Below are 20,538 nucleotides of genomic sequence, written 5' to 3' on the forward strand. Positions count from 1 at the left end.
GAAAACCACATGGAGCATCTGGGTGAGGTGTTCGAGGCCCTGTCTAACTTTGGCTTGAAAGTGAAGCCATCCAAATTCCACCTCTTGAAACCCAAGGTGCAGTACCTAGGCCATGTGGGGAGTGTGGAAGGCGTGGCTCCAGACCTTGACAAAGTTACCGTTATCCGGGATTGGGAGAAACCCAGCAATATTCATGAAGTACAACAGTTCCTCGGACTGGTAGGCTACTACCGGAGATTCATCAAGGGATTCACCAAAATAGCTTCACATCTGCAAGACTTGTTAGTGGGACAATCCAAGAAAGCCAAGAACAAGAATCTTGACAAAGTCACCGTTATCCGGGATTGGAAGAAACCCAGCAATATTCATGAAGTACGACAGTTCCTCCGGCTGGTAGGCTATTACCGGAGATTCATCAAGGACTTCACCAAAATAGCAGCACCTCTGCAAGACTTGCTAGTAGGACTATCCAAGAAAGCCAAGAACAAGAATCTTCAGTTCGACTGGAATAACAACCTGGAAGAATCCTTCACGTGGTTGAAACTGGCTCTCATGGGAGATGAAGTACTGGCCTATCCTGACTATGACCAACCATTTGTACTCTACACAGACGCCAGCAATGTGGGATTGGGAGCAGTGCTAACACAGGTGCAGAACGGCAGAGAAAGAGTGATTGCCTATGCCAGCAGGAAGCTTCATCCCACTGAAAGGAACCCTGACAACTACAGTTCCTTTAAGCTGGAATTCCTCGCCATAGTCTGGGCAGTGACAGAGTGCTTTGCGCACTACCTAGCTTCCGCAAAGTTTACTATCTACATGGACAATAATCCGCTAACCCACCTGGAAACTGCAAAATTGGGTGCACTGGAGCAGCGATGGATGGCCAGGCTGTCCAACTACGAGTTCACCTTCAAGTATCGAGCGGGGCAGAAGAATGCCAATGATGATGCGTTGTCCAGGATGCCCAATTCCCCCGAGGGGGAAAAGGACCCAGAAGAGCTCGAAGAAGTTGAGTTTCCAGCCTTCCACCGTCCAGCTGCGGCCCAACACTCCCAAGGAATGAGAACTAAGCGCTACGTCATGCAAGAGGCCACGTTTAGTCCATTGCCCCACCATGACTGGGCAGAGACGCAGGATGGCGATCCAGCAGTCCACCTGGTAAAGGAGTTGCTGACGCAGGCTGATTCATACCCTGGCCCGGACGCTCCACAGGAAGCGTGGCAGTTATGGAAAGAAAAAGGCAAGCTGTTCATCTATTAGGGTAAGCTGTGTCGGAGGAGCATCAACTCACGAACCCATGAGCTAGTTTTGCAAGTTATGGTTCTGAGGCGGATGCACCTACTGTATGGTCCTGGAAGCATATCATAATGGAGCCGGTCATTTCAGTTGGAAAAAGTTGGAGGTCCTGCTCCGGGAAAGATTTTACTAGATCAGCCATCGAGAGGTGTTGTCGAGCGTGTGGTCCGTGCAATTTGCGAAGAAAGGACCGCAACTACCAGCGAGCCCCATTGCAACCAATCATTACAAAGCAGCCATTGGAGCTAGTGGCAATGGACCACGTGAAATTGACACCCAGCAGGTCCGGCTACACATACACTCTAACCATTGTCGATCATTACTCCAGGTTTCTGTTCGTTGTGCCTGTTAAGGATCAAACAGCGAGAACAGCAGCCATAGCATTTCAGAAGTACTTTTGTCGACCACAAGGCTACCCTGAACGAATGCTCACTGATCAGGGCCCCGCTTTTGAAGCAGAAGTGTTCCAGGAGTTTTGTAACCTGTACTGCTGCAAGAAGATCAGGACAACGCCGTACCATCCACAGACAAATGGTATGTGTGAGAAGATGAGCCAGGTGGTAATTAACCTATTGAAGACTTTGCCCCTGGAAGAGCAAAATCAATGGCCGGAAAAGTTGCCGGATCTGGTGGATCTATACAACCATGTCCTAGTAAACTCCACCAATTGCAGCACAGTCTATCTGATGAGAGCAAGACCTGGCAAGTTACCTATTGATTTGGATATGGGAGTTCTGACACCTGAGACAACATCGCCAGATGCAGACTGGGATACAGAGCGGCAGAAACAATACCGCAAAGTGCAAGAGTGTGTAGAACGAAGCTTGTCTCAAGCAAGACAGAAGCAAGAAAGAAACTACAAGCAGCATGCCCCTGCAGTTCCCTTGTTACCGGGAGAAGCGAAAGAGAAGGATGCACAAATTAGATGACCAATGGGAGGCTGAACCCTACACCGTCCTGCCTTCAAGTTTCGATAATACCAAAGTGTGCCTCATAAGTAAAGATGGGGGAGAAACCTCAGCGGTAGTGTCAAGTGATCATCTAAAGCCATGCCCTGACTAAATAAAAGAAAGAATGGAAGATCAAGACATTCTTCAGCCCATGGAAGAAGGGAGAAGAAGATCAGCACAGTACTCGGAGAGTTCCCTTTAAATTGGACACGGGTGAATCAGGCAATAGTTGTGCCCATCTTGCTCTTTCCACAGTCAGTAGTGCCAGAAGGAGAAACCACTCAGGACCAACCTGAAGACCAGCAAGCTCAGGCAGCAGACACCACCCCAGCAGAGGAGCAAGAGAATTTAACCCCTGCCAGCGGTGAATCTGTCATGCCCATGGTGAGCATCAGTAGTCGTAGAAAGTCGGGTATACCTGTCCTACGTAGAGCCACCAGTAGCGTAGCTGAAAAAGAACGCACTACACCAGTGCTAGCAAGCACAGTGATTCAGAGTAGGTCATCAGCAATACCAGTGCTACGCAGGTCTACACGTAGTACCCAAGATCAAACTCCTATCAGGTTTTGTATGTAACTAGATCATGCAAATAAGATACGTGAATGTGTAATGTAAATGTATAATCTAAATAAGTAACCGTTAAGCATATGTGCCTACAGAGACTCTGTAAGAACTTTTGAGCTATCCTATGGTGTTTGACTTGCTTTAATGCACTCGTTGTGACCAAAACACTACTTGTAAATAGTTAACAACATGGCTCAGGTATAACCAAGGGATAATGATGCATGGACTAATCGTCACCAGGACTATTTTTGAGCTTGGTTTTTGTAGTTTTTGTTTTTGAGACTTTGTAAATGGTTATTATTGTTCCCAATATTTAACAGGTGTAATAATAAAAATATTAGCAAGTACCTCCAATTAGAAATGTAGTGTAGCTTTTCTGATTCGCTAAGACTCTTTCTTCATGTACAAGCATTGCAGTAGCTTAAAGGGAATCTGTCACCTCATTTTTGGCCTATGAGATGCGGCCACCGCCTTCAGGGGCTTATCCACAGCATTGTGTAATGCTGTAGATAAGACCCCGATGTAACCTGAAAGATAAGAAAAACGATTTAGATTATACTCACCCGGCGGTACGGTCCAGTCCGATGGGCGTCGCAGTCCGGCGCCTCCCATCTTCTAGCGAAGACGTCCTCCTTACTTCTGCTGCGGCTCCTGCACAGGCATACTTTATCTGCCCTGTTGAGGGTAGAGTAGAGTACTTCAGTGCGCAGGCGCCGGGAAAGGTCAGAGTGGTCCTGCACCTGCGTACTGCAGTACTTTACTCTGCCCTCAACAGGGCAGATAAAGTACGCCTGTGCAGGAGCCGTGGCAGAAGTAAGAAGGAGGACGTCATCTCTAGATGGGAGGCGCCGGACGGCGACACCCATCGGACCAGACGGGACCCCTGTGTGAGAATAATCTAACTCGTTTTTCTTATCTTTCAGGTTACATCGGGGGCTTACCTACAATCAAAAAAATGTACTACATTTCTAATTGGAGGTATTTACTAATATTATTATTATTACACCTACTAAATATTGGGACAGGATCTTGGAGATGGGAATACTCCTTTAAATGCACTGTATTAAAACTATGTTAAGTGAAAACATGTTTTTTGGGGGGAAATAGGGCGAAAATACCTAATTTGTGTTTAAGATATTTTGTATACCCATAGATCGGGATTAAACAAAGTGTTTAGAATGGTCACACGGGCCCTGACCGTACTGTATGGGGCTCAACATTTTCTAATGGCTGCCCTGACAATATTTACAACATTACCTTTTCTCCAGAGAAAGATTTTTCTATAACAGGTAGTAAATCATTTGTTAGAAAAGAAGCTTGAGCATCCAGAAAGCTGATACCTTGAGGTTCATGTATGTCTACTTCAATCTAAAACACAAAGAATAAAAAATGTTATGGTTTAATACATTTATATTTGGTTGCATTGTTTCCCTCAAAATCACTATTTTTTATGTATATTAAATGAAAGTGAATTTGGCTAAATAAAAATAGTTCATTTAAAAAAAGTAACTGACCAAAGCTTAACTAGAAAAGTAAGTATATGAGAGTCTGTGCCTTCCAAGAAACATACAAAACACTTAAGAGCTTGTCTCATTAAATCAGGGATCTGAAACTCGGCTGGGTATATGGGCCGCATATAGAAATAAAATATAAATTTGGAGGGGGCGCTTTCTTTGAAGGACAAAGTGACATTTTTAGTGTTAACATTTTTTTATATACACCTTTTGAACATTTTTGACGTGTATTTTTTTATTGTTTTAGAGCTTGTGTCGTTATGGATGTGGTAATAACAAACGTGCACTCATATTGTAGTCATGTCCCCATCTAGGTCCCCATATTGTAGTTATATACCCATATTGTAGCTATGTCCCCATATCAGGTCCCCATATTGTAGCTATATCTCCATATTATAGTTAGGTCCCCTTTCAGGTCCTCATATTGTAGTTATGTCTCAATATTATAGTTAGGTCCCCATTCAGGTCCTCATATTGTAGCTATTTCCCCATCCAGGTTCTCTTATTGTAGTCATGTCCTCATATACAGGACCCCATATTGTAGCTATGTCCCCATCCAGGTTCTCATATTGTAGTCATGTCCCCATCCAGGCTCTCATATTGTAGTCATGTCCGCATATCCAGGTCCCCATATTGTAGTTATGTCCCCATCCAGGTCCTCATATTGTAGCTATGTCCCCATCCAGGTTCTCTTATTGTAGTCATGTCCTCATATACAGGACCCCATATTGTAGCTATGTCCCCATCCAGGTTCTCATATTGTAGCTATGTCCCCATCCAGGTTCTCATATTGTAGTCATGTCCGCATATCCAGGTCCCCATATTGTAGTTATGTCCCCATCCAGTTCCTCGTATTGTAGCTATGTCCCCATATTGTAGTTATGGCCCCATCTAGGTCCCCATATTGTAGTCATGTCCCTATATCCAGGTCCCCATATTGTAGTCATGTCCCCATACAGGTCCTCATATTGTAGTTATGTCCCAATCCAGTTCCTCGTATTGTAGCTATGTCCCCATATTGTACTTATGGCCCTATCCAGGTCCCCATATTATAGTCATGTCCCTATATCCAGATCCCCATATTGTAGTCATGTCCCCATCCAGGTCCTCATACTGTAGTTATGTCCCTAGGTTTTGGAGGAGGAAAATAGAAAAAAAAAAGTGAAGCAAAAAATGTGGTCAATTCTGTACTAATATCCCCTATCCTTGTGCATATATATTTCCCCAATCCAGGTCTCCATCCCTAACCTGGTACGCATGGTGCCCACCCCCATCCTGGTATGCATGGTCCCCTCATCCCCATCCTGGTATGCATGACCCCATCCCCATCCTGGTATGCATGGTCCCCTCATCCACATCCTGGTATGCATGACCCCATCCCCATCCTGGTATGCATGACCCCATCCCCATCCTGGTATGCATGGCCCTCTCATCCCCATTCTAGTATGTATTGCTCCTCATCCCTATCCTGGTATGCATGGCCCCCTCATCCCTATACTGGTATGCATGGCTTCCTCATCCCTATCATGCTAAGCATGGCTCCCTCATCCCTATCCTGGTATGCATAACCCCCATCCTAGTATGTGTATCCCTCTCATGCCCATCCTGGAATGTATGGCCTCCTTAAACCCCATCCTGGTGTGCAAGGCCTCCTCATCCCCATCCTGATATGCATGGCCCCGTGCGCGCCAAAATCCGAAAAGTTTGATTTTGGCGCGCACGGCGCACCGTCAAAAGTGCGCAGCGCAGGTCAAAGCGCAACTAGCGCACGGCCTGCGCACAATCTGCGCACCCTATGCTAAAGATAGGGTGCGCCGATCGCAGGCGCCGCTGTGCGCTAGGAGGCGGCGCTACAAGCAAGGGGCGGGCACGCCGGGCAGAGAGCCGGCTCGGGGGCGGAGCTACCCCCGGCCGTGCGTGCGCTTAAAAAGCGCTAATGTGAAACCAGCCTAAGCAGCGCACGGCAGTGACGTCATGCATTGCTTACAAGCAGAGGACAGCTACCGGAATACTCAATGATCTCCACGCTGGGACTATAGGGGTGGAGAGAAGGGAATATTCATTGATCCTTAATAGTGGGCACAGTAGTCGGCTTTCTGCGGCCAGGCGATCATGTGTGCCCGCTATTTAAGGGAATGAATATTCACTGCTCTCCACTCCCATAGGCTTGGAATATTCTTTCTCTTTAGTAGCAGGCACACGTGATTGCCAGGGCGCTTACCCGTGGGCCACATGTTTGAGACCCCTGCATTAAATGGAAAGAGTCACCATGTTTTCGCTGTACTATCTAAGAGAGGCATGATCTAGGGGCAGAGACTGATTACAGTGATGTGTCACTTACTGGGCTGCTTGCTGCAGTTTTGCTAAAATCACAATTTCATCTGCTGCAGATCTAGCAGTTCTCTTAGGCTACTTTCACACATCAGTTTTTTGCCGTCAGGCAGGATCCGGCTATTTTTAGAAAAAACGGATCCGGCATAAATTTTGGAGAACTGTAGAAACGGATCCGTTTTTTTGCTGGATCCGTCTAGCAGCTTATATCTGTTCCTGGGGGCTGGCCAATTGGATCTGAGCATGCGCAGACTTAAAAAAAACCGGATCCGGTGGCTGGATCCGTCTTTTTCTGGATCCGGCGCCCATAGACTTTCATTGTAGCAAAAAGCTGGAAGCGCCGGATCCGGCGCTTCCGGCTTTTTCGCCGGAGACAAAAAACGTTACAGTAGCCGTTTTTTCCAGACGCCGGAATGAGACAAGTTGCCGGATCCGGCAAAAAACGGATGAAACGCAATGCCATCCGGCACGATCCGGCGCTAATGCAAGTCAATGGGGAAAAACTGGATCCGGCATTGCATTTTGCCGGATCCGGTTTTCCAAAAAAAAGCCAGATCGCGCCTGAAGGCAAAAAACTGATGTGTGAAAGAGGCCTTAATGCTGAGCTATAACCCCGCCGACGTCACAGATTGGCAGCTTTCTGTCTACACTGTGCATAGGCAGAAAACTGACAATCAATGGTGCGGGTGGGACTATACAAAGGTCATGAATATGGGAGCACTACATGACAGCAGATTGCTAGTCCATTAGTGTTAATCTCCTGCTGCTAAAACATTGAACTGTAGAAAGTAGCCCAAGTAGTTACACATCACTGGAATCAAGGTCTCTGTCTTAACATTATGCTAATGCTCTCACATTAATTAACAAAAACTAGTTATAGATTCCTTTTAAAGACAATGACCTTAAAGCCTCATTCACACATCAGTGTTTTACATCAGTTTGTTGTATTCTAAAGCCTTAGGTGAAACTCACAGAGAAAAACCATAATTGAAAGATTGACACCTGTTCTGTGTTTTGGAGACACTGCTGGCTTTGGCATACAAATACTGATGCACATCATTGACATGTGAATGAGGCCTAAGGGCTCTTTCAGATTTCAGTATCTCTAATACGTGTGGTGACAGTTTTTACACGTACCGGAGACACTTACACACATAGACCCATTCAAGTGAATCAGTCTGTGCACATGTCAGTGTGTTTCCATAGACCATGTGTCCATGGGCAAAATACGCTGACATATCCGGTTTTTAACAGCAGCACGGGCCGCAAAACATTCCTCACGTGTACACTGATGACATACGGATGACATCCATGTGTCATCATAGTGACACATACCAGTGCCTATGAAGCAGCGGTACTGTTAGTGCTGCTCCCCGACACGGGTGCTGAAGACAGCTCTCATCATTCTCCCCTGCTTGGGCTGTGATCAGAGTGAGCAGGTGAGAATGTTGGGAATTATATTCAACTGATAACATCGAGAGCAGGTGGCGGCTACTATTCTCATTAGCCTAAACCTGCTGCCATTAATAACAGTGAGAGCAAGCGTCGGCTGATGGGAATATTCATCAGTCGGCACCTGTGCTATTAATAAATAAACTTAAAAGATGGCGTGGGTTCTCCTGTATTTTTGATAACCAGCCAGGCAAGGCTTACAGCTGCAGGCTGCAACCCTCAGCTGTCAGCTTCAGAAAGGCTGGCTATCAAGAATAGAGGGTTCCCCTTGCCGTATTTTTAATTATTTAAATAAATAATTACAAAAAAATGGCATGGAGTCCCCCCATTTTTGTCAACCAGCCTTGCTAAAGCAGACAGCCAGGGGCTGGTATTCTCAGGCTGATAAGGGGCCATGGATATTGCCCCACAGCCTAAAAATACCAGCCTGCAGTCACCCAGAAAAGGCATATCTATCAGATATGCCAATTCTGGCGCTTTGACCAGCGCTTCCCACTTACCCTGTAGCGGTGGTAAGTGGGGTTCATATTGTGGAGTTTATATCACCTTGTGTTAGAATCATAGAATCATAGAATCGTAGAGTTGGAAGGGACCTCCTGGGCCATCTGGTCCAACCCCCTGCTCAAAGCAGGATTCGCTAAATCATCCCAGTCAGATGTCTGTCCAGCCTCTGTTTGAAGACTTCCATTGAAGGAGAACTCACCACTTCTCGTGGCAGCCTGTTCCACTCATTGATCACTCTAACTGTCAAAAAGTTTTTTCTAATATCTAATCTGTGTCTCCTCCCATTCAGTTTCATCCCATTGCTTCTAGTCTTTCCTTGTGCAAATGAGAATAAAGTTGATCCTTCTACAATGTGACAGCCCTTTAGATATTTGTAGACAGCAATTAAGTCTCCTCTCAGTCTTCTCTTTTGCAAACTAAACATTCCCAAATCCTGCAACCTTTCCTCATAAGACAGGGTTTGCAGACCGGTCACCATGCTGGTCGCTCTTTTCTGAACTTGCTCCAGTTTGTTGATGTCTTTTTTAAAATGTGGTGCCCAAAACTGGACACAATATTCCAGATGAGGTCTGACCAAAGAGGAGTAGAGGGAAATAATGACTTCACGTGATCTAGACTGTATGCTTCTGTTAATACATCCTAGAACTGCATTTGCCTTTTTTGCTGCTGCATCACACTGTTGACTCATATTCAGTCTGTGATCTATTAGTATACCCAAGTCTTTTTCACATGTGCTGTCACTTAGCCCTATTCCTCCCATTCTATATATGCTTTTTTCATTTTTATTGCCCAGATGTAGTACTTTGCATTTCTCCCTGTTAAAAACCATTCTGTTAGTTACTGCCCACTTCTCCAGTTTATTTAAATCTTTTTGAATCCTCTCTCTCTCTTCTCTAGTATTAGCTATCCCTCCTAGCTTTGTGTCATCAGCAAATTTAATCAGTTTACCCTCAATTCCTTCATCTAAATCGTTGATAAAGATGTTGAACAATACAGGGCCCAGGACAGAGCCCTGTGGTACCCCACTTGAGACATTCTTCCAACTGGATGTGCAGCCATTTACGACCACTCTTTGGGTCCGATCACTAAGCCAGCTATGAATCCACCTAACAGTTGCCTTGTCCATTCCATACTTAGTCATTTTTTCAATAAGGATTGTATGAGAGACTTTGTCAAATGCTTTGCTGAAGTCAAGATATACTATATCTACAGCATTTCCTTGATCCACCCAATCAGTGATACCGTCATAGAAGGAAATTAAGTTAGTCTGACATGACTTATTAGTTACAAACCCATGCTGACTCTGTTTGATCACTTCATTCTTATCCAGGTATTGACTTACATGTTGTTTAATAATTTGTTCAAAGATCTTTCCTGGTATAGAAGTCAGACTCACCGGCCTATAGTTGCCTGGGTCCACCTTCTTCCCCTTTTTGAAGATAGGAACAACATTTGCTCTTCTCCAGTCTTCTGGCACTTCTCCTGTTCTCCAAGAATTTTCAAAGATTATGGAGAGTGGTTCAGAAATTTCTTCTGCTATCTCCTTCAGTACTCTGGGGTGTAATTCATCTGGACCCGGAGACTTGAATTCATTTAGGTTAGCTAAGTGTTTCCTCACTATCTTTCTGTTTATAGATATCCTGGATTCTTCTATTCCCTTAATAGGACAGTGAATAACAGTTGGTGTTACATTTCCTTTCTGAGAGAAAACAGATGCAAAATAGGAATTTAAAAGTTCAGCCTTCTCAACATCCTGTCTTACCATTTCATCATTTTCATCCTGTAAAAATCCTATAGCATCTTTGACTTTTCTTTTACTTTTGACATATCCCCAAAATCCTTTATTATTGCTTTTGACATCTCTTGCAAGCCTCAATTCATTTTCAGCTTTAGATAATCTGATTTGTGCCCTGCAGATTCTGCAGACAGCATTATATTCTTCTTTAGATATGCCTCCCTCTTTCCATTTTATAAACATTTTTTTCTTCCTTTTTAGCATGTGCTTAAGTTCTGTGTTCACCCATCCTGGTTTCCTTAAATGCTTCCTATTCTTCCCTCTTTTCGGAATTGTTAACAACTGTGCTTTGAGAATTTCATTTTTCAAGATTTCCCATCCTTCCTGGACATTTTTGTCTTTAAGGATATCCAGCCATTGGATCCCTCCAATTATCTTTCTGAATCCCTTAAAATCTGCCTTTCTGAAATCTAACCTTGACGTCTGAGTCTTCACAGGTCTTCCGCCTCTAGTTATCCAAAATTCTAAAATAGCATGGTCGCTACCTCCTAGGGTTCCAGCCACTTTTACCTCCTCAACCATTTCCTCCCTGTTTATAAGGATTAGATCCAAGGTAGCAGTTCCCCTTGTTTTCTCCCCTACCTTTTGGAAGATAAAGTTGTCAGCAAGAGAGGATAAGAATTTCCTTGACCTGTTAGTTTTGCCTGAGAGAGATTCCCAACAAATGTCTGGATAGTTGAAATCTCCCATGACAACTATGTCATATTTTTTGGAGAACTTGGCCATTTGATGCATAAAGAGTTCATCCATATCTTCAGCTTGCACAGGCGGCCTGTAGTAAATGCCTACAATGGTGTCCTTTCCATTGTTCTGTCCTTGTATTCTTACCCAAACAGTTTCCACAGAACTCCCAGTCTCTGAAGCTTCAATCTCTGTGCAGATATACGCGTTTCTAACATACAATGCAACACCTCCTCCTCGTTTATCAAGTCTGTTTCTTGCAAATAAGTTGTATCCTTCTAGTCTTGTATTCCAATCATGTGTATCGTCCCACCAAGTTTCAGTGATTCCAATGACATCATATTTCTTTTCCTGTGTTAGTAGTTCCAATTCTCCTTGTTTGTTGCCCATGCTTTGTGCATTAGTATAGAAACATTTTAGTTTGTGATTGGTTTCTCTTTCTCCAATATTTTTATTAATTAGATTCTTTCGTCTTTGTTCTTCCTTTCCACTTCTATTAGCAGAGTTCTCAATAGCATTTGTCAGGTGTATGGCTTTTTCTGGTCTTTTGCTTCCCTTCCCATGTTGTTCTAGTTTAAAGCTCTCCTTACAAGTGTAGCAAGGCGACTTCCAAATACATGCTTTCCAGTCTTCGTAAGGTGCACCCCATCTCTAGCAAGTAGTCCATCGTATAAGTAGTTCACTCCGTGATCCAGAAATCCAAATCGTTGCTGACGGCACCATCGACGTAGCCAGTTGTTCACCTGCAGAATCTTATTCCACCTCCTTGTTCCATGGCCATCCACTGGGAGGATGGAAGAGAAGACCACCTGCGCTCCCAGTTCTTTCACTTTCTTGCCTAAGTCTTCAAAGTCTCTGCAGATGGTTTCCAGGTCGTTTCTTGCGGTGTCATTTGTCCCCACATGTAGTAGCAGGAATGGGTAGTCATCTGTAGGTCTAAAGAGTCCTGATATCCTGTCAGACACATCTTTAATTTTTGCACCTGGAAGACAGCACATTTCTCTTGAAGTTATATCCGGTCTGCAGATAGCGGCCTCTGTTCCTCTCAACAGGGAATCCCCCATGACCACCACTCTCCGTTTCTTCTTCACAACATTTTTCTTTCTCCATCCAGGAGGACTCTGAAGGCGTACAAGGTTGCTGTTTGTTGGCAAAGTCTTATCCTGATGTATTTCTTCATCGTTTTCCTGCGTGAGAGCCTGGTACTGGTTTCTGAGCAGTATGGGTGCTGACTGCCTCCTGATCCTCCTGCTTCTCTGGGTCACATGTCTCCATTCCTCTGTTTCTTCAGGTGCACTTCGAATTTCTTCTCTTTCTGTAACATGAAGAGATAATTCTGCTCTGTCCAAGAACTCTTCACCTTCCTTAATGATCTTCAACGTAGCCAACCTCTCTTCGAGATTTTGCAACTTTTCCTCCAACAGGGACACAAGCTTGCATTTGTGGCATGTGAAATTTGGCTTTTCCACTGGTAAGTCTGTGAACATGTAGCAAGAAATGCAGCTCACCAAATGGCTCCTGGCCTCTTCCATCTTGAGATTTCTTAAAAACGATGAAAGATGAGCCAAAATATCGGCGCGCGGTTTTTCCGATTTCCTCTTTTCAGCTGCAACGGCCAAAACCCAGTGATCGTAGAGCTCGCGGAGACTCTTCACTTATCCCAGAAGGTACTGGGAATATGCAAATGATCTCCTCAAGACTCTTCCCCTGGTTTTCCGATTTCCTCTTTTCAGCTGCAACGGCCAAAACCCAGTGATCGTAGAGCTCGCGGAGACTCTTCACTTATCCCAGAAGGCACTGGGAATATGCAAATGATCTCCTCAAGACTCTTCCCCTGGTTTTCCGATTTCCTCTTTTCAGCTGCAACGGCCAAAACCCAGTGATCGTAGAGCTCGCGGAGACTCTTCACTTATCCCAGAAGGCACTGGGAATATGCAAATGATCTCCTCAAGACTCTTCCCCTGGTTTTCCGATTTCCTCTTTTCAGCTGCAACGGCCAAAACCCAGTGATCGTAGAGCTCGCGGAGACTCTTCACTTATCCCAGAAGGCACTGGGAATATGCAAATGATCTCCTCAAGACTCTTCCCTTGGTGTTGTCTGGTGATATCAAGCATACCGGTTAGTAATGGAGATGCATCTATAAGACACATGATTTTAAATGCCAATTACCAAATTGACACTAAATTAGCACACCTTTTCCACATCTAACCCTTTAATTCCTGCAAAAATTGTTTTGCTCCGGTACATAGCCACATGGAAATCACATGGTTGACACACGTCGGGTACATATGGATGGCACACAGATGACACACCGACAAGGAAAGCACCACCACTGTTTTTTCCAGTATCGGAAATATCAGGATGTGTGAATGGGGGTCTAAGTCTACTTCATTTACCCACTCCAGATGTGCCCCATATATGTAGGGTTACGAAAGAATGGAGTGGCAGTGCGCATGATCCACCACCACATAATTGACACAGGGAAGAGTCCTGGTTCTCAGGAACAGTGGCAGTCCTAATGGCTTGTTCCTCAGCAATTGGGAAATTATCTGCTATCCCATGGAAACAGGACAACGTCAAAGTTTGCGAATACCTCGTTAATTAAATTATCTCATTTAAAATGTCACTGCAGGAACTGTACCTCATATTTTCTGATAAGAGTTTTCGGTTGAACTTTGATGAACATTTCATATTTTCCAAGGTGACGTTTCAGCATTTCTTCATAGACCAACTCAAATGTTACTTTACTTTGTGAAGCCACATTAACTGACACAGTAAATTTCTCAGTCTTCCTGCCAGAGGCCCTGTAAAACCAACGATCCTTACTTTATATTACAATCCCAAAAAGTTGGTATGCTCTATAAAATTTAATCACAAATGAAGTCCTTAATATTATTATTAGACCCATAATTTAATGGGCTGTATCCCCTGAAAATACAATAAATCACAAAAATGGGTTCCTAAGAACTAGGCAACACTCAAGGGATACTGATAAAAAGAATATTTTTATTGAATTGAATTAAAAAACAAGTAAAAAGAAATGGTACTGAAAATACAAATAATCAGGGACATCATGCCATAGAATGCCAACAGTGCAAAAAAGAGCTATAATAAACAGCAATTTCCCAAGCTGAAAAAATGATTAAACCGGCTACAACAATGGCACAATTCATATATGGTAAACCAAGGATCAATAGAACCAACACTGCAGATGTAGGGTTATGTAAACACATGCCCCTATCCTGGGCTAAAGTGCTTAGGTGCTCACCTTAAAAATGAATATAGCAATAACGCTTATCATCAATTATGTGCTCATAGAAGGGATAAAATAGTCCCTATATAAAGTGCTTGGCGGTATAAACATTCTAAAACATATTAGAAAGGCTGAAAGCCATTACCAGTATGATACAAGCCCCGACGCGTGTTTCGATATCCTTCTTTGGAAGGCGTGTCAGGGCAGGGGGCACGTCAGGTATAAATACATCACAGACTTGTTGTGATAGGACAAAGAACAGTGGGAGGGTTAAAACAACCAATAGACGTATGTGTCAAAAGTGAAAAAAAAATTACTTGATTTGCATTTGAAGGCTTGCCCGAGATTGGCCACATTTTACCTTATCCCAAAGGTACATAAAGACCCCATGGATCCTCCCGGGAGACCCATTGTGGCCGCCAATGAGGGTTTATGTGAAGTGATATGTAAGATTATTGAACATTTTCTTAATCCAATAGTCATTCAACTTCCTTCCTTCATTAAGGACACTACTGCCGCTTTGGGACATATCGAGGGTGTACAATTAGACCATTAATATTTGCCAAATGCCAGAATAATGACCCAAGTCATTCCGTATAAGGACAGTGTTACCAAATACTAATGAAATGTATATAAACTTTTGACTTTGCAGTAAGTAATAAAAATGCCTTAAAACAATCTCTCTCATTATTCTAGCATTTGGCAAATATTAATAATTATGGTAATCCTAATTGACCTAAAACGGGAAAGGTTTATTCTGATTTCAAGTCAGATATTGAGAAAAACATGCAGATGTGTCTTTTTATATAGTGTATGGAAACTTCTGGTTTCATCTGTATATATCAGGGTGGGTGGTGCTTGGTCCAAATCTTGCATTAATGGCCATGTCTCATGACGATCGGATGGTTTTGAGAGAGGTCATATCAGTGATGCAACCACCCTCAACGCCAGCTCATGTTGTCACACTCTGCTCAGTGTGTTCCAGCTGACATAGAGAGAGGTTACATCACTGATGTGACCGTTCTCCAAATCATCCGGATCGTCGTGGGACATGGGCATTAATGGATTATCGTCCGATAGGTGAGTATAACTTTGCTTTTTATTTTAGGAGAATAATTAGATAAAAGAGGGTAGAGGAGCTTCTATTTCAATTAAAGGAGTCTGTGTGTTTATTTCAATTAAAGGACATTACTCTGTCTCTGTCTTTCTAACTTTTGACTATGAGGTTAGTAATGGGGGTGTCTTATAGACGCCTCTCCATTACTAAACCATGGGTTTGATGTCAGTGGCCATAAAACAGCTGACATCAACCCCATAACTATTAATCCACTTGTCACTGCACCAGGGTAAGTGTGAAGAGTTGGGCAAATAACCAGAATTGGCGCATGTAATGGATTCGCCTTTTCTGGGGTGGCTGAAGGCTCTTATTTTTAGTCTGGGGAGGGCTAATATCCATGGCCTCTTCCCAGTCTGAGAATACCAACCCCCAGCTGTCCGCCTTAGCTTGGCTGGTTTTCAAAAATGGTGGTGACCCCACACACTTTTGCTATTTATTTAAATAATTTTTAAAAAATGATGTGGGGACCCCTCTATTTTTGATAACCAGCCAAGATATAGCTCACAGCTGAGGGCTGCAGCCCGCAGTTATCAGTTTTGCCTGCACTGGTTATCAAAAGTAGATGAGACCCCCCACATATTTTTTTTTGTTTACACAGTGTGTTTTGGCCAAATACAACTGTGACAATACTTGCACTGCAGCCTTTCAACAAGCTTTTCTTGGGCTGCCGAACCTCAACAGTAACACAGACTTCCTGGAGAAGTCTGTGTTCAGGGTCTATGCGCAGACACTAGGTGTTTGGTACGGACCCCAAACTTTACTGTTCGCGTTCACCCATCCCTATCAATGAGTCGTTAGAAAACATCAGATGACCTCTTAGTGCAGTTCAATTTTCACAGAGTGACAAAATAGAGAAGGAGAATTTTTGTACATCTTCTTCACACCTGAGAAAATTGGATCACACTATGTAGACACTCTGATCAAATGCTGAGTTTGATCAAAGTGTGATCAGCATAATGAACGTAATTCTCTCAAATGAGAGAATATACCCTGGTGTGACCCTAGCCTTATTTACAGTCATTAGCATTTAATTAATATTCTCATTTTTTCTCTGTGAATACATTCAAAATTGATTTACTGTACATCAGGAGGATTAGCATTTACCTGACCAGTCCGGCTGTTTGGCCCCTAGATACAGCTTTATCATACTGTTTCTTTGCAGCTTCCTTTTCTTTAATTACTCCTGGATATGGTACTCCATCTATTATCCTGGAATATCCAATTACAAATGATATAAAAATGTATGGAAAAAAAGATACTAGCAAGTCAATGGAAATGTGTTCACCAATTTCCATTAACAGTACCATGAATTAAAATACTTGAAATTCATTAAGAGGCATGAATTCAGTAGTGGACATACCATTGATGCAACCTGTGCCGGTACAAAGGTGATCATTTGATTACAAGGCCAGTGGTATTTCAAAAACCGTTACCTACTATCAAATAAATTGCACTTAAGCGTTTACGCTAAGACCACACTTCACAATTACTGGTGAATTGTAAGAGTGAAATAATTAAGTGCTTTATGATGAGCTATACGATAACAGGGGCCTGTATACCGTTCTTGTGATGGGGCCTTCTACTGCTTTGTGCTTGCCCGTTGTTAAATCACAGGTGTCTGTTAGTTGGACCGTCTAGCATTAAAAACAAATAAGTTTCCCAAAGAAACATACTTTTGCAATGAATACAAGCCCCAAGAATTGTTCCTTTCTCATTACTATGGGAGCAGTAGCGTGAAAGAAAAATTAAAAAGCGTTTTGAAAGTAACCGTGCAAAATAAATAAAGCATCAGAAACATAAGTCGGGAGCACTTTTCTTAACAATATGCAATGTTCTACATCATATAGTCTTATAGTCTGGGAGTCCTAAATTTAATGAAGTCTTCATTTGCATGAAACTCAAGTATTGATATATTTAGTTCTAAGTCAATTGTATTGCAAAAAAATGATGTTCAGTACTTACATGGTGAAATTTGTAATGAAAGCTGTTTTGGGCAGATCCACATCAAAGTTGGCTTCTTTAGATATGTTGGCTCGATTAACAGCTCTGCTTGTGATAACATTATGGGCAAAGCGAGATGTCACCTGACTGTTAATAAGTACACTGTAGACTTCTATATCATCCAATGGCTGCAGGGCACAAAATACATGGGTGTGACTACGTTACATCCAGAAATTCAGGTATAAAACTTTTGGGCTTTTGTTTAACCTGATGTTATAACAAAATAAGTAGTATATTGTCAACCATATGGAAAATCTTTACCATTACCTGTAAGACAAGCCCATCTGTACAACATCCATAATCAGGAATTACTACACCAATGTGGATAGGGCATGTAATTTATTATATGTTTTATTTTTTTAAGTGTCCATGAAAACATTGGAGAAAAAAATTAGGCATCATTTAACATTTTATAAATGCCATGATAAAAAAGAACTCGGCACTCTTTTTGAAATTGCAGTGTAGCTTTTTTTGATTGTTCAACAATCTAAAAACGATATGTTTCAGTCGAATTATGTCATGAGGGTGTCACGTCCCCCTGGAAGAACTGGAACTAGATGGTCGTGTAGTGGTCGGGCTGAGGGAGGCGCGATTAGGTGTTGTTGATGCCGATAGGCGGGGAAGGTGTGCTGTTCCCACAGAACTGGAGGGGGGGGTGACCCACTTCTTGACGCCGACAGACTGGAGACTTGAGACAGGAATTGAGTTCAACAGGCCTGTGTTTATTCACCCTTCCTTGATGACTTCCAGCACTTTGTCACAGGAATTTCACACCTCCCTTATCACACAGACTCGGGTACCTTCACTTCCTCTGTTTCACTGTCTTGGCGTCCTCTGTGGCACTCCTCATTGTGGCTGCCCTAGGCACTTCCACCACAGTACTTCACTGTCCAGAGTACACCGTTACTGGTCACTCACAGACCGTCTCTGTCTGTCGTTGCTGTCTTTTGGGCCACCCCCCGTGACCATCTCTCCTGTCAGATCCTCTCTGAGGGCCCTCCGCTGCTTTTCACTTCACAGCAGACCCTCCTATCTAGTGAGCTCCCCTGGCTGACTGAAGCTTCTGGAACCTTCCCTCAGCCTTTATACTACCTGCACTGGTAGCTCTGCCCACTATCACCTGACAGAGACCTCTGACCAATGACAGTGACCTTGACCCCTGGCAGTTACATAACCACTTTCTTCCTCGCTCCCCACTGCCCTCTAATGCTCACTCTACAGCACGGCATCCATTTTCTCTTCATCTCAGTGCTTCCATTCCTACACTGAGCTATCCCTCTGTCCCTCACCACATGCAGATCCATCCGCCAGGTCAACCTCCCCACATTCTCCCTTCCTTTAACCATTGTTGTCCTCGACAATCTCATCCTATTCTGCTGGGGTGTATGTGGTGTCAGGGACCTGGCACTGTAAAACAAGTCATGGTTGGCGTCTTGGTCACACAGACCCTTTGTCACACAGACCCCTTGGTCACACAGACCCCTTTGTCACACAGACCCTCGGTCACACAGACCACTTGGTCACACAGACCCCTTTGTCACACAGACCCTCGGTCACACAGACCCTCGGTCACACAGACCCCTTTGTCACACAGACTCTCATACCCGGAACTACGTCAAATGTAGTGGTATGGGCCGCACTGAGGGACTGACTCATGTACCCCGGTCTGTCTACTTTCTTCCTGTCTCGTCGTCCTGTCAACTTGAGTAAGTCGTGGTCGTCATACTCTACGTACCCGGGACCTGTTGAACACACATTTTTTCTATAACATTTTAACATTTCAACATGTCACATCTACCACACACTTTACCATCTTTACTGCAATACGTTTTTATCAAGGCAGATTTTTTTCAAACTTCAAAAACAAAACGGGCATACTCCCCCTTCCTTTGCCATGAGCACCTCCCCTGTGCGTCCCTGCTGTGTTAGGAGAGAACATTTCTTATCAAAAAAAACATTTCTAATACTTGGACATCTACCTGTCCTCTGAATAGCACAATGGTGCATAAAATTTCCGGTAGTCCGGGCCATCTCCCAACGGCCGGTGGTCCGCCAACTCAGCAAGGGACTCCACAGCTGTGAAGTCCTGGGATTCTTGGGGTGTCTCTATGAGTCCCTTTTACTGGGGCACGTAGTCCTCAGGGCAAGCAATTACTGCAACAGCGTAGTATCCTCGTGGGCAGTACTCCTTATAATAAGAGACCCAGTCTCCTTCCTGTAGAGCCCGGCCGTGACGGATGGACGCCACATTTAAATACACTTTTTCTCCAGTGGCGCGATCCCGGATAAAGCCATACCCTTTCTCCCGGTTCGCATGCACCAGCCTCCCGATGGAACGTGGAACCACCATACCAGCCTCTCCTTTTTCATGTAGCAGCCCCCAGATCTCCCACTCTCTGGCCTTCTTTCCTTCGATGACCTCCGCAACCCAGGCGGAGGGTCCGGTATAGGCCGCAGAGTCCGATGGGCAGGCCGTGGTCGAGGGCGGGGCAGAAGCGGCCGCAGGCTCCGGTGGTGAGTAGGCCGCAGCCGGCTTGACAGCGACGTCGGCGTGGCCGCAGGGGAGGCCGCAGCTAGTACCAAGGTGTCCACGGGCTCCGGCAGAGCAACCACAGGTAGGGCCGCAGATGAAGCAGCGGCCGTAATTGCCGCTGAGTCAGACACTGCAGCTGATGGCCCGATTTCAGCAGTGACCGGGAGTGGGACCGATGCGGTTTCAGTCAGCTTGACAGGGGCCACACCGTCGCTCAGAGTGGGAGGCACCACCGCGTAAGGAGGCTGGCGGGGAGGCCGAGGACCGGTGTCAAGGCCCCGTGGTCTGTCCGCTGCATGGTGCGTGGGGACGGGGTTTACCCGGGGTGTCGCCGGCGGGGCCGGGGACACGCACAAATTCCCAGCCGCCGCGGCTCCCAGCAGGCTCTCCCACCGCACCTTTTTCGGCCGTTTATTATCACCCCGCCGTCAGACAGGGCCGGCCTCCAGGCCCGACAGCTCCGCGGGGAGGCTCCCTGGGCAGGTCTCCCGACGAGTCTCCAATTCTTGGCGCCACCGCCATTCCTGGCGTCCGATACCCCGACAG

At 44.6% G+C, this 20,538-nt stretch overlaps 1 protein-coding gene across 2 annotated transcripts in view; it reads right to left on the reverse strand.

Moving 5' to 3' along the window:
* LOC141088279 (inter-alpha-trypsin inhibitor heavy chain H3-like) overlaps window positions 1-20,538 on the reverse strand; it is a 159,078-nt gene that overhangs the window by 130,643 nt on the left and 7,897 nt on the right. For both annotated transcript variants that reach the window (XM_073574297.1, XM_073574296.1), the window contains exons 3-6: window positions 17,421-17,587; window positions 16,563-16,667; window positions 13,730-13,892; window positions 4,068-4,178 (exon numbers count right to left, since the gene is read on the reverse strand). In XM_073574297.1, coding sequence (XP_073430398.1) covers window positions 4,068-4,178; window positions 13,730-13,892; window positions 16,563-16,667; window positions 17,421-17,587 — 546 coding nt within the window. The remainder of the gene's footprint in view (window positions 1-4,067; window positions 4,179-13,729; window positions 13,893-16,562; window positions 16,668-17,420; window positions 17,588-20,538) is intronic.

Source organism: Dendrobates tinctorius, unplaced genomic scaffold (genome assembly GCF_039654945.1).
Source record: "Dendrobates tinctorius isolate UK_male_01 unplaced genomic scaffold, ASM3965494v1 ptg000038l, whole genome shotgun sequence".
Classification (NCBI taxonomy): domain Eukaryota; kingdom Metazoa; phylum Chordata; class Amphibia; order Anura; family Dendrobatidae; genus Dendrobates; species Dendrobates tinctorius.